The sequence below is a fragment of the Pseudopipra pipra genome, chromosome 5 (assembly GCF_036250125.1).
Source record: "Pseudopipra pipra isolate bDixPip1 chromosome 5, bDixPip1.hap1, whole genome shotgun sequence".
NCBI lineage: Eukaryota > Metazoa > Chordata > Aves > Passeriformes > Pipridae > Pseudopipra > Pseudopipra pipra.
Window position 1 is genome coordinate 42,711,469 of NC_087553.1, and position 13,664 is coordinate 42,725,132.

At 35.6% G+C, this 13,664-nt stretch overlaps 1 protein-coding gene across 6 annotated transcripts in view; it reads right to left on the bottom strand.

Annotated features, from left to right (window-relative positions):
* The window catches only part of USP15 (ubiquitin specific peptidase 15), a 61,551-nt gene that overhangs the window by 4,753 nt on the left and 43,134 nt on the right, over window positions 1–13,664 (bottom strand). For 4 of the 6 annotated variants that reach the window (XM_064655805.1, XM_064655804.1, XM_064655803.1 and 1 more), the window contains 10 exons: window positions 6,144–6,317; window positions 5,656–5,814; window positions 4,966–5,190; window positions 3,390–3,473; window positions 3,205–3,299; window positions 2,808–2,996; window positions 1,829–1,944; window positions 1,426–1,701; window positions 1,048–1,118; window positions 568–683 (listed from right to left, as the gene is read on the bottom strand). In XM_064655805.1, coding sequence (XP_064511875.1) covers window positions 568–683; window positions 1,048–1,118; window positions 1,426–1,701; window positions 1,829–1,944; window positions 2,808–2,996; window positions 3,205–3,299; window positions 3,390–3,473; window positions 4,966–5,190; window positions 5,656–5,814; window positions 6,144–6,317 — 1,505 coding nt within the window. Of the gene's footprint in view, window positions 1–567; window positions 700–1,047; window positions 1,119–1,425; window positions 1,702–1,828; window positions 1,945–2,807; window positions 2,997–3,204; window positions 3,300–3,389; window positions 3,474–4,965; window positions 5,191–5,655; window positions 5,815–6,143; window positions 6,318–12,322; window positions 12,615–13,664 lie in introns of those variants that run through there. The other 2 variants (XR_010430795.1, XM_064655807.1) reach the window with 2 other exon arrangements.

Consider the following 13,664-nt stretch of genomic DNA (forward strand, 5'->3'; position numbering starts at 1 on the left):
TATGATTCAAAATTATAATTTGAAAGAACCATGAATCAAAAATCAATTTTTGTCTGCCAAAACCAAATAGTTAGGACAATAATTTGAGCGGTTGTAATGACTACAGACATCCCCCATCCCACAAACCTACCATTTAAGCACATCCCTATTTCAGAGATCAATGCAAGGCAAGTTATGTATTTGCATAAAAAATGAATAGTATGCAACAACCTCTCTCATCTCAGAAAGGAATATTTGTTTAAACCACTGCACTGAATTTGTCATATTATTCATTCACTGTCCATCATAGTTCACAGACTAGAATATCTTTTGTATCACCCCTTCCTCCTAATTTCCAATGCATTAACTGTTTCCCTTACAAACATGATCTTCTGCACATGGTAAAAATTTAAGTTAAGTAATGGATCAAAGTAGAAAACATTTTGAGAATCTTCAATTATGATTGAAATAACAAGATTCAAAATACCATTAAGGAATCAGTTAGGTATCTCAATGTTCATGTGTGGTTTTGATTATACTTTGAGAGACGTACCACAGAACTAACAATTTTTCATCTTTTGCGCTTACCATGGATCTTCAGCACCTAGTTTCTCCTTTGTTGTGAACAGCTCAATGCAATCTTTTAATTTCACAAAAGGTTTTTTGGGAGGTTTATATTCCACACTTTCATGTTTTTCAAAATCCTAAAGAGAAGTATTTCTTGAGTTAAGAGAACAAATGAAACAAAACTCATTTTAGTGATGTCGTCTTACTAAACAGTAACTACAAAGCTCCTATATATGGAAAAACTGATTAGAAACCATTCAAGCAAAAAGTTTTCATAGCTTCAGATTTACTTCCAAGTTTGTAAGCCTCAGATTTGCTAATTACTTGGATGTGTATATGAAGTTTATTTATGACAACATATTTACTAAGAGTAACATAAAAAAAGACATGTTAGCTTCTTCTTGTGAAGACTTACAATGTCTCATGTCACATTAATTAAACTGTATTTTTTACATTTAAGTTTTATTTGTGCTGGAAAGGGGAGCAACATAAACAGCTTACCTCTGCTGCACTATCATCAAAATATCTCTTCTTCAACTCAGGATCCCAATCCAAAGCAAGGAAAGATCTTTCTAAGATTAAAAAAAATATTTTCTCTTAATATTATTTCTTGCTTTACGTGAAACTGGATTAACTTTGGGCAAACATCCTTCAAAATGAATAAAACAACGCTATCATGAATTTAAGATGAAAAACTGAAGCACACAAAAATTCTGCACTTCTAAGAGTCAATCTCAATAACAAATCAATTATTCATACAGAATTCACAATTGAAAAAAAAGATATATCAAATATCACACAGAGAAAATGAAACACAGAAATGGAGTCAGAAAAGAGCATCAGAATCAAATGTTGCCCAACCCGTTCCCCATGACTTACCATCAAGCCTAGGTTGCCTATCATCAAATCTAATATGCCTGGTATCATCTTTGATGTAGTTTATGTCAGTATTGCCTAAATTATTGAACTGGAATGTAAACAATCGCTTTTTGTGTCCCGTGAGTGGTTGACCTTTGCAAGTATCCTCAGTACATAATCCATTTTCAGAGTCATTGTCACCTCCAACGGAATCTTCTGACTGGCTGTTTTCATTCTCTGAAGGAAGTTCCTGATCCTGGCTGGATTCATCATCTTGCTCATCTGTTTCCATTTCACCTGAAGCAATCAGAAGAATAAAAAGCAAAAAATGAGGCAGAATGACAATAATTGAAAGACGTTAGAGTTAACTTCTGTTTCAAATTGAACCCAAAATACTAAGCAGGTTTAGATATTCCAGTCTTACTTGGAGATCCTTCTTCATGTATTCCATTTGGGCCATTACCATTGATACCATGGTCCTTACAACAATGCAGAGATCCTTCAGTATCTTCACTTTCAGTACATGTTTTTACATATCGGCTGAATACAACAAGTGAAAGAAACAGTTAGAAGCAATGGATTTTTAAATATTTACTTTGTTCAAACCAAGTCATTAAATTGTTAAAGCAAATTCTTTCTAATGTACTGCATTTCTGCACTTCTTTCTGATTTATTCCAAATTAACAGTTTTATTGCCAAACATGTCTACTGTTACAGGCACATCTGAAAACCCACTCCTATATGATCTTACATTTTTGGCAGCTACTTATTTTAAACAACTTGATTTTTGGGATCAGTCTCTCTTTGTCCAGAAGTCATTTCTTTAACTGTTCATTAACCGTATTTTTTTACACAAAAAAATTTATAAGGATTCAATTACAGAGAAAGTTACATCAACAGAAAATGAATTTAAATTTAAACTGGAATTTTCATGATTCCAATTTCTTCCACATAATGACACTAATTCCAGTCTAGTTTCAGAAAGTGTCTACCATGTACTTTTACAACATAAATTAGTATATAAACTTGTACAGTAGATACAGGAGGTATGACCATAACAGAATAATTGGAAAACATTTCCATTTTACCAACTCCTAATGAACAGCTAAGCATACAACAGAATTATTTATCTTAAACTGACAATACAGACGAACTCTCTATTGTCATCTCAAATACTTTTGGGATGAGGTCATGCTAACAAGAAATCAAATTGAAATCCATACCAGTTCATATCTCAAGGGGCTAAAATTTTAGATTTAATAAATTTAACAGAATGCAAATAAAAGACAAAGTACTCAGATCTAATCAGTTTGTTAGAAATGCATGTAAAAATAAGTGCCTACTGATTCCAATGATTAGCATTACTCTTAATAAACGTATTTTTTGTTAAACAATAACCTTACCACATTCTTAGCAGCAGCAGGTTATAGAGTTTATCTTCAGTATTGTTTCTAGGCACTGCTATGAGAAAAGGTTGACCAAACAGTAAAGAACCACTATGGCTATAGCTAGTGTGCCTGCACTTTTCCCTTAAACAAACAGGAATTATAACTTGTTCCGTATCTTCGGTTCTATTGATAGCAATTTCAAATCTAAAAGAAAAACAATCAGAAATACAAAGAACAATGGTCATGTAAAAGGGTGCAAAGGGGGGAAAAATAAAAAAATAATACCCCCTCCCAGTTTCATCTTTACCTGATGTCTAGGTTTTAATCTTTTGCAGATAACTAAACAAACTGCAAGGAGACGTGAAGCATGACTGTCTTACACATAAATGTACTTACGTACTTATGTACTTACACATAAATGTCATCACGTTCCATAATACTACTTAGATTTTCATCCATGCCAAATATCCTGTGGAACCTGTGATTGTATATATCAGTAACAATCATCTAAAAAGAAAACGGAGCATACATCATTAAATCAGGTTAATGTGCATTAAACTGTTCATTGTTGTGCTTCATATAAGAGATCACTCCTACCTTATCTGCAGCAACACCAGACAAAGCCGACAATGCTGTGCAAAGATCCAATATATTTCCAATTTTGGGAACAACTACTTTGTACTAAAAAGTAAAATATAATTTTAATTTTTTAAGAGAACAAATATACATGAGGAACAAACCTAAACAACTTATCGCATGTGCAGCATATTTCACATACTTCTTTCATATTCTTGAACTTACAGTGTGAAGCATGTAAATGAACTAAATCGAATTCCAAAAGCTGCTGAAAACGTAGTAGCTACCTGCACAACTTTACTCTACAAACATACACACTCTGAATACGCCATTTGTTAGTTTATATGATGCTGATTTGAATGTTATTTTATTTTCTCCCTAAGAAGACTAACGGCACCAATTAGTCAGATTTGTATTTCAACAGCACCTACTTATTTCACCATTTAAGTAATATGCATGACTGGGGAAAAAAAAAAGCAATGGCAGGCAATGAATTCTAATTTCACAGGGAGAAAGAGAACCTGATGATTAACAGTCTGAATTCCACACAGGACTCTTATCTGTTATTTGCATAGTAAAGAAAGGATTAATTAGAAATAATGTATTATAACTTTATAATTAATTGCCAACTATAGCATGTGTTTGTTATGTCTTTAAGTTTTACAGTTATTTAGACTCAAAAAAACTCTACTGAACTTGTACCCTTCCCAAACTCTATTACTCCTGCATAACCCTCTCAGGTCATATAAGTCATCTTCAACTACTGTGTGTGTCCCCTGTGCAAACATGTTTTCACAATTAATTAAATTTCTAGCAGGCTCATCTGCCATTAGTTAATACATGTCCCTTTATCTTTGACTTCCCTAATTCACACTGCCTTTGAGAACACTCCCTTTCCCCCCTACTTTCCTTCTTATGGTACTTTCATTTCAAGTGTTAAGCCTTTTTGGAATCTATCTAACTGCCTGTGTCTTATTTATTTCACCCAACCTCACTTATTCCATAAGGTACAGCTAGAACCATTTAATCACGACTTGGTTATGATAACCTTATCTACATTTTTTCATGCCATTATAAGGTGTATAGTACTATCATTCCTAAAAAAATGGCAGTAGAGGTACTCTTCACAAAGAAATCTCATCTGGAGTTTTTTCTTTTGACAATCAGGTGAGAGTACAGAAGAATTCAGGACTACCTAATTATGAATATACACTTATTATGAATATTTGGCTTTGGTGATTAAGGAACCAAGAAATTAAGACTAGATTAAGTGTATAAATACTTTTTATAACCATACAAATTCACTAGAGCAACACTCAAATAAAAAATTATGTCAGCATACATTTTAAAGATTAAGAAGCCTTATTATCATAACCACAATGAAATTACCAATTCTTCCTTGAAACTGATAGAAATATAAGAAGGTGTGTATAGTTTACCTCAGGTTTCCTAAGTGGAACTTCAGAATTCATACCAGAACCCAAAACTTATTGGATTTGCTTGTTGTACTTATAAATTTACATCATGTAAAGGAACTCGTGGTTCACTGCTAATGTCACATGAATCAGGGTGTTACTATATGAATTAAGCCACTTACCTGCATAGGCTTTGCCAGTGGATCCATTCTAACTAAATAAACTTCCAAAGTGCGTTCTTTTTTCATGGGTAATGGAAGTGTCAAGTAACAAAAGGGATCAAAGGTTACAGATATCTTAGCACATTCAGGACAAACTAGGGTGGATTTAAAAAGGCCATGGAATATATCTACAATGATGGAATCATTTCTCTTTAAATGGTTTTCCCAGGCTTCTTCAGCAACCACCTGTAAGTAAAGCGTGATCTGGGTTACGACAAAGTAGTAGTGAGAATTATTAGTAAAAGTACTTGATAGAAAACTTTCAGTAACCACCTAAACATAGAAATCTCACTCCCAAGGACCCTGTAAGGTATGTTACTACTATCAGGATCACAGAATTCTGCATAGATATAAGAATAAAAGAACAACAGAATGGAAATTGTTTTTCTAACTGAACTTAGCACTGAACTGAAAAACAAGTCTGAATGAAGTCTTAAAAAAGCCACACCATCCTCCCATCCCCCAGTTATCTTACAAATAAACAGAAATTTACACATGTTCTTGAACAAACTCCCTATTTTATGGTCTTATTTTCTGAAATCTCTCCCAGAAAAAAACCCCACATGATCAGTGTCCCAACCTTTCAGTGCACAATCACGTAGAACATATAGCCTTGACTAAAATTAAGATGATCAACACCAAAAACCCTACCTTGTCTGGTCTCCCATCTGCATCCTTTAACTGAATGTAAGGCTTTTTCCTAATTCTATTCAAATCCTCATGTAATCCATCCAAGAGAAAAGCCAGTAGCTCTTGACAATCTTGTTGCTGATAACCAGAAAACTGTGGTGCAAACCTTCCCACTTGTGTCTAAAAATTAAATACAAATACTTCCAGTACCTTTATTGTTAGAAAAAATAGATACTTCTGAGATGCTACAGCAGCATGTTGAAAAGGTAAAACTTAAAACAGAGAAGCTTTTCAATGGAGACAGGAGTCAAAACCAATTCTGAAAGACCAAAGCACAAGGGCAGGTGACATTTATTTAAATATACATCCAAGTGTTTTAACAGTTAAATGAATGGACTGCAAACTGATAAACATTACTTCAAATTCTTGCGTATTTCTATATGTTTTGTATACTTAAAAGTACAAATCCAAAATTGACAATGTACCTTCACTTTAAATTCCCTACTGACCTTAAATGCTCTTGGGGTAACGTAGCTGTATTTTCCTGACCACATTTGCTTGATAAGCTCGGCATAAGATTTTGCTATTTCACCTCGCATTCCTAAAGGATTGTCAAAATTCAGCTCTTCTTGGTATTTATCATTGAGGAAGTACTCTGTAAGAGGAGGTGTGTTGCTCAGACACTGCAAATAGAAATACAGACTCTTTAGAACAGTGATTTGAATTAGTTCTAAACAAAGAATGTTTGAATTTTGTTAAGGCAGCCATGATTAAACTGTAATGTCTAGTACCTGCAAGGAAGGGGAGAAAAAACCCTAATCAATCTTTTCCAGAAACAAATAATAATTTTAAACTAAGACTAGTTGCAACTTATGCACAGATAATATTTGTCAAAAGATTTACCTCAAAATTTATTAAACATGAGTCCAGTCAACCACACCATGACAGCACAGTTGGTATCAAGATTTAAAACAAAAGAAGGTAGTTCTTGAGACATGACTGGTAGCTTTATAAGACTCCTTGCTGAAAGTTGTTAAGAGATGCACAAAGACGAAACTGCATAGGTGCTTGGAAGAGACAGCCAACAGGGCTTACTAATTCAAATTATTCCACATTCCAACAAACATGTGAAAAGAGGATTTGTTTTTGGCAGGGGTGGGAGGGGAGAGAAGGGAAGGTGAGGATGCTTGCCCTATTCCTTTTCTTCTATGGCTATGCCTATGGCTATGGGCTAGTCTTTGAATTAGAAATGGTGCAGACCTTCCTACGCTCTTATAAATTTTGTGATGCTGTTTAGAGCTGAAATTAGTTCAAGGAAGTCAAGGACCTTGTTTTAGATTGAGCTAACCACTTATCCTCTGTACCAGTTTGTCTCTTCTGCCAGCACTTGGAGATAGCAGGATGTAACCACTGAAGTATGGTTTACAATTTCAGGAAACCACTTTGAATTTCTGTGCACTACTCTTCACACTTCTTTCAACACGAACTTTTCCATCACTCAGAAATGATCCCCATGCCATGCCTTAGCATATATATTTAGCAAAGTCTCTTCATTAAATATTATAAGCTTTTCTGCATTCTTTCCTGTATCAAACATTTCAAGAAAGGTAAAATATTTCATCAATCTCTTCTCCTCTCTGTAAACAAGGGTAAGAACAAAAATTTTAGCTTCACATACTCTACAAAGCTACTGCATATGTACAACAATCAGATTGGAAGAATTAAAATTTTTTTGAGTGGGGCAAAAAAAGTTATTCCTGTCTGCCTATCATACCTGTGAAATGTTACACAGCAAAACCAGTCAAATGATGTAGAGAGCTGAGTTTCATGCCTATATTGAACTCCTTTCTTTCTCTTCCTCCTCACCTAAAGTTTTCATGAGCTGTCAACACTGCAAAAAATTCCTGGTATTACAGGTGCTTTTGGACACCGAGGGTTGAAGAAAGCTTTTTTTTCACTTGCTACACGGCAAAGAGCTTTTATTGCTAGTAGTGGTAATGCCAAGCACCCCTACCTCACAGATGTGTGTTGTCAATTCTAAACTGACCCATGAAGCTATGAGGAGAAATGCTTGGTCTCTCACATCCATACATAAGTGGTTAGAATTTTCAAAACATTATCTTCAGCACCAACCGAAATGCATGGATGGACTACCAAGTATCACCAGATGACCAGAAACAAGAACTGTCTACAAATAAAACTACACTTCAGGTAAAATTGCACGTTCAATTTGAGCGATGCGATAAATCCTACTGCCCAAAGAAGTCCTGCCCCTTCTCTGCTGATTCTCATCTGACTGCACAAGAAACATTCATCTCACTATTTTTTTCTCCTCCTTTGTCTTCTGGATTATTTTTGGGCTGGTTTAGGAGATGAAATCAGTTCTACTGATCAGGTTAGTGTGAGAAATGTCCAACATAAGGAAGTAAATAATGCAAAACCAGTATATTTTTCTATAGGTTCTTAGTCACTACACAATGTGCTGAGAGTGTATTTTTCACCGAAACACTAATTTATCTTTTTCTAGTCTTCACCAGATAAACTGGTTTTGTCACTTTCTCAGAATATAAATTAATATTTGTATGTCTATGTCAGGAAGATTATTACAGATAATTTCTGTTTTTCTTGTAACAATTTCCACATGACAACATAAGATAACACTGATGGTAGTTCTGGAGTGGCTACTTGAACACAGGAATTTCTGAGATACAAACCTGATGTATTTTCTAAACTATCAGATACCACAACTTTTAGAAATGTAGCTGCTAAAGGAACTAATAGAGTTGGCCACACACCCACCCATCTTTTCAGCCTAACTGACAAAGCTAAATGATTACAAACATGTTTACTTCTCGAAAAGTCTGACAACAGAGAATTACTTAAGAACATGACTAAAGTCATAGGAAAAAGAGCATCCAGAAACCAATCTGAAAGGAAGCCTCCATTCTTATTTTCTCACGATGTGATATGTTGTAGTTTATCAAGGAAGCCTTAGGAAAGCATCAATTTAAACCCCACCCCTACCCAACCAAACAAAAAAAAAACCCCAAACCAAAAGACATTAGAACCAAGACCATCTACTAGACTGCAAAGTCATCAGATTTAGTGCCCTATTCAATCTAGTGGCTTGGGGTTTTTTGTTTGTTTCAAAACACAGACATAAGTAAACTAACAGTATATCAACAGATGAAGAATAACAGAAAGCAAAAAGGCAAATCAAATATGGTAAAACTATGGAAAACTGTGAACTAAAGAGGTAACAGAATGGCACTTCATTTCAGGTACTGCAGTCTCCACAAGTTTTCTTTAACCAACTGTATGTCTATAAAGTTTTTAGTCTCTGAATCCAAACTGGTCATTCAGTGAAAAGATCATGGAAAATACGGGACAGAATGTAAAAACTCCAAGACCAATTATGAGACAAACCACAGGAGAGAGTATCAGTCTTCAGCATAAAAAAGATTAACACAGAAATTATAGTTCCATGTTATATATTAGTAACTTTAAAAAAGCTATTAGAATGCACAGGAAAATGAACAATAAATAACTGTTATTTTTAGTGCCACATATATAAACACACACATATACATATATCTCAATGTTGTAGTCTCACTGGAATACTGTAATTCCAGTGCTAGACTATGATCATGTTAGCAGGTCTATCTGTCCTATGAAACCTTCATAGAGGGGGAAATACACTTTTCTAAATACCTGTAATTTAAGTATGGGATAATTCTGAAATAAGAGTTTGCAAGGACGGAATTGATAAAAAGAAAAAAATTAATGAAGAAAGAGGGCCACCAAGACAGGCAATGGCCTAGAAGCACTTGTCCTGTGGGAAAAGGCTGAAGCATCAGGGCTTGTTCAGCCTGATGCAGAAAAGACTGTTTCAGGGACACTCAAGAGCAGCCTTCTCGTACCCAGAGGGAAGTTAAGGAGAAGATGGAACCAGGCTCTTCATGGTGGTACATAGTAGGAGGAAATTAAACAACGGGCATCAGTTGAAACATGAGAGGTTAAGAATATAGGGAAAAAAGTTTTCACTCTAAGAACAGTTAAGCAGTGGAGCTGAGAGGCTCTACCTTCTTGGAGGTTTTCAAGATCCAACTGGATAAAGCCCTGGGCAACCTGTTCTGACCTCAGAGCCAACCTTCCTTTGAGTAGGAGGTTGCATCAGAAACCTCCTGAAGTTCCACGAATCATCCTATAATCCTAAGGGAACAAGGAAACATTTCTTCATATCCCATATATAATATTATATAATAATGATAAAAATAAAATTCCAAAGTAAAGAAAAAATCACTAGCTATCATGCCAGTGAACTGGGGAAATTAGAAGGAGACACTAAGATCATTAAATTGAGCTAAAAATTGAATATTCCTCTAAGTATCCTGGTTCTTCAGCTTCAGGTGCTACTTAATAAAAATTTTAGGAAAGGGACAATGAAATTTCAGATTTCAGCCTTCTAATAAAAGCCCAAGAGCTGATGAACTGAAAGAAAGACCCAAGTTATAGGAGAAAAAGTGATTTACTTTACACATGCCTATCCTACTTTTGTCTGTTTGGTATCAGACATGGAAAAAAGTCCTCAGTTAATACATTCCTTAATCAAGACTCCATATGCCTATGACTGAAACAGAGCACCAAAAACTTAATCAGTTCAGGTATCACTGAAAGATGTTATCTTTGGTCCAGATAAACTTTCAGCCATAAGAAATAAAACTGCTGAAATACCCCATTGCAAAGCTCTTAACAGCTGCTATTCAGAAGTCGTCATAATCACACTGACTGAAAAAAGATAAAAACAAAATGTTGGAAAAAGAGAGTATTTTTAAGAAAAACATTTACTTTCTTCTCCTACTTTTGAATCACAAAAGGAAAATTTTGGGACTCTCAGGTTTTCACTGCAAAAGAAAAAAAATTTTTTACAGAGCTCTGATCTCCAGTATCCCACCAAAATAGCACAAGTAATACTTCAAAAACATCCACAGGGGGCAGCACAACAATGCCTAATGAAACTCATTTTACTGAATTTTTTTTTTTCGGTCTAGAATATAGCTATGTACATGCACAATGTGAATGAAACCTCTACTTGCCAAATACTTTTATTTTGCTTGATATGGGTTCAAGCATTCATAATTACATATTTTCATAAAGTCCAGAAGCTCCCTTTTGTCTTTCCTGTTTTATTTCACACTCAGATCTGCAAAGGCAGACATTTAGGCTTTATTAATAAAAATCAAGCCTTAGATGTTAGCACTGAAGTAAAATAAAATTAGATACGTGGAATAATACCCCCCTCAAAAAATCTACACAAAAGTTCCAATACAACCAAAATAAGAAATAATATTGAATGATTGCTTTTTTAAAAATAAGGAACAGTAATAAAAAAACAGCACTTGGAAAAAATACAGTGGTATCTTAACCTTTTTGGCCCTACTCCTAATCAGCTTGCAGCTGTTTGTGGTACCACAGAGGATCTTGCCCATCTCTTCATCATCTCTCCTCCAGTTGTCTTGAGCTTTTTTAACACTGAAAGCCCTTACTTGGAAGGGCAAAGATCTCTACAATAATCACTTAGATAAAGGGGTAAGCTAACCTTCCCTAGAGATCGAAGAACTATTAAAAACTTGCAACAAAATTTAAGACACTGCCAGGATTACCACATTTCTACCTAGTATGGTTACAGGGCAAGAACCTTCAGGCAAGTTTGACAGACTTGGGAGGTCACACTGTGTAAGGAACTGCCCCTCTTCCTCAAGGAACACTGATAACAGTTCTGATGTAAACCACCTTCACTGTACATGAGAGAAGACCAACGAGCAGCTGTCTGAGAAATGCAGCGGTTTCTGAAGCAGAAATGGCTCTTATGTGAACATTCAGTACCCTCAATGCTCTTTGGAAAGGACAGAGATCTGAGAAAAATGGTGACCAGCTGGAAAGTGGATAAACTAAACTTTGCTTCAGTTGCAGGAAGCTATATTGATTATACCCAGCACCAAATGAATGGAAGAGATCAAAGCAGAGCTTTGGGAACATTGATGGAATTGAAACTATTTCAGGGTCCAATACTCTACAGTAAACTATTTTGTTTAAAGAAAACAGATTTTTCCTGACAGACAATCCTGTGTTGGCATAACTGTGAAGAGATACACCTGTGGGAAGATGGCTGGGGGTAAAAATTAAAGGAAACTGAGAAGTTATATTCACAACCTAACAGAAGTTATAACAGTATGGAAATCATAGGGTAAAATGCAGCAGCTACTTCCTGGATGGAATGCAGTTGGCATGCTCCATAATGATACCCCCCCACAACAGTAAGGCAACACAATCCTTACTGGAGGGTGGAACAGTGAGTGGAGTGGAGTGGAGACAGCCAGGCTCTGTAGAAATCTTTGTAGGGAGGGGAACTTGATGGTACTTTGCAGCTGATAAAACCACATAGCACCTGTCAACCAAGGGAGATAGGAGATGTCCTCTCCTCAGATGAACTTGATTCATTAAAGCCTAACTGTAATATTAGCGCGCATCTCCATCCTGCAGTTACCTGCCTCCAAGGTACAGCCACCCTGCGCTGGGCAAGCACTCTATATTTTTTTGACTGTATCTTTAAAAGCGAAGTGAGGGAAGGCTGAATAGCCCCAGATCTCTCTCTCTTCATGTAGGTTAGATGCTGCAATCCTTGATCACCTTTGTGGCCTCTCACTGGATTCCAGTATAACCCTATCTCTCTGTGGAGTCCAGAAGTGAACCTAGAACTCTGGGTGTGTCTCTCCAGCGCTGAGTGAAGGGGAAGGATCACCTCTCTCAGCCTGCTGGCAATACTCTTCTCAATCCAGCCCAGGATGCTGCTGGCTGCCTTGGCCACAGGAATACCCTACTGGTTCATGGTCAACTTTCTGTCCAGCAGGACCCTGGGCGCTTCTCTGCCGAGTTGCTTCCCATTCAGTCTAACCCCCTACTCCAGTTTGTATTGCTGCCTGAAAAAAGACAGTAGTAGGAAGAGTAAGAATGCAGTCTGCGAGACCTTAGTGTGTTAAGAACACATCATACTTTCTCTAAAAGGCACTTCTATAGATTTCTTAGATAACATTAAACTCACAGTAGGTGAAACTGAAAGATACTTCACATTTCCTTGCTAAGAAGGCTGCCAAATAATGCATTTGAAAAAACACACCTTCAAAGACATATTAAAGGTACCAAGCCAAATTAAGAGCTGCACTGCTCAATACACCTAATTTTCTTACCCAGAGCACTGTCTTGTGAGTCAGCAAAATTCTATTTATTAATTTATGCTACAGTTTCTCAGAACTTATTTGAACATTTGATTCTCTAGATATAACTGAAAAGCAATGAAGCCAAAGCTGATATAATCTAAAATACTGACCTCAGAATTAAATCCTTTTAAGACAGTGGGATATTGATGTTACCTGTAACAAGTTTGTTTCACTGTATAACATTCCTAAAGGCAATAACCCATGCCTAGAATTCTCATCTAAAAGGTTACTTTTGAATCTACATATATGCAAATTCATGCATACCAATTTAACAAAAGTTTGCATAAGTAATTAAAATTATCCTTGTTTTTAATCAGTATAGCCTCATGAACAATGTAGCATCTTAAAAAAAGAATCACTATGTACTAAGAATATTTTTTGAATTCGACTTTTAAAAGATAATTCTGGTTGATACACTAGACAAAACCATATTCTTTTTCTTTACAATAGCATAATGACACAATACAGTAATCGAGGGACATTACACATAGCATTTTTATTTAGAACGGACACTGCAAAATGTGTGTCCTTTCCCCTTTCAGTTTACCCATCTTTTGTGTAATACGATAAAAAGAAAATTAATTAGTTAATGCACTGTTCAATTTCTCTTCAAATATCCTCATGAAAACATTTTTAGAAACAAGAATAAATTCAATTTTATGGATGCCTTATGTCAATAAGTATGGAATAACCCTATATCACTAACAGGCTGGGGGCTGACTGGCTAGAAAGCAGCTTTGCATTATATGACCC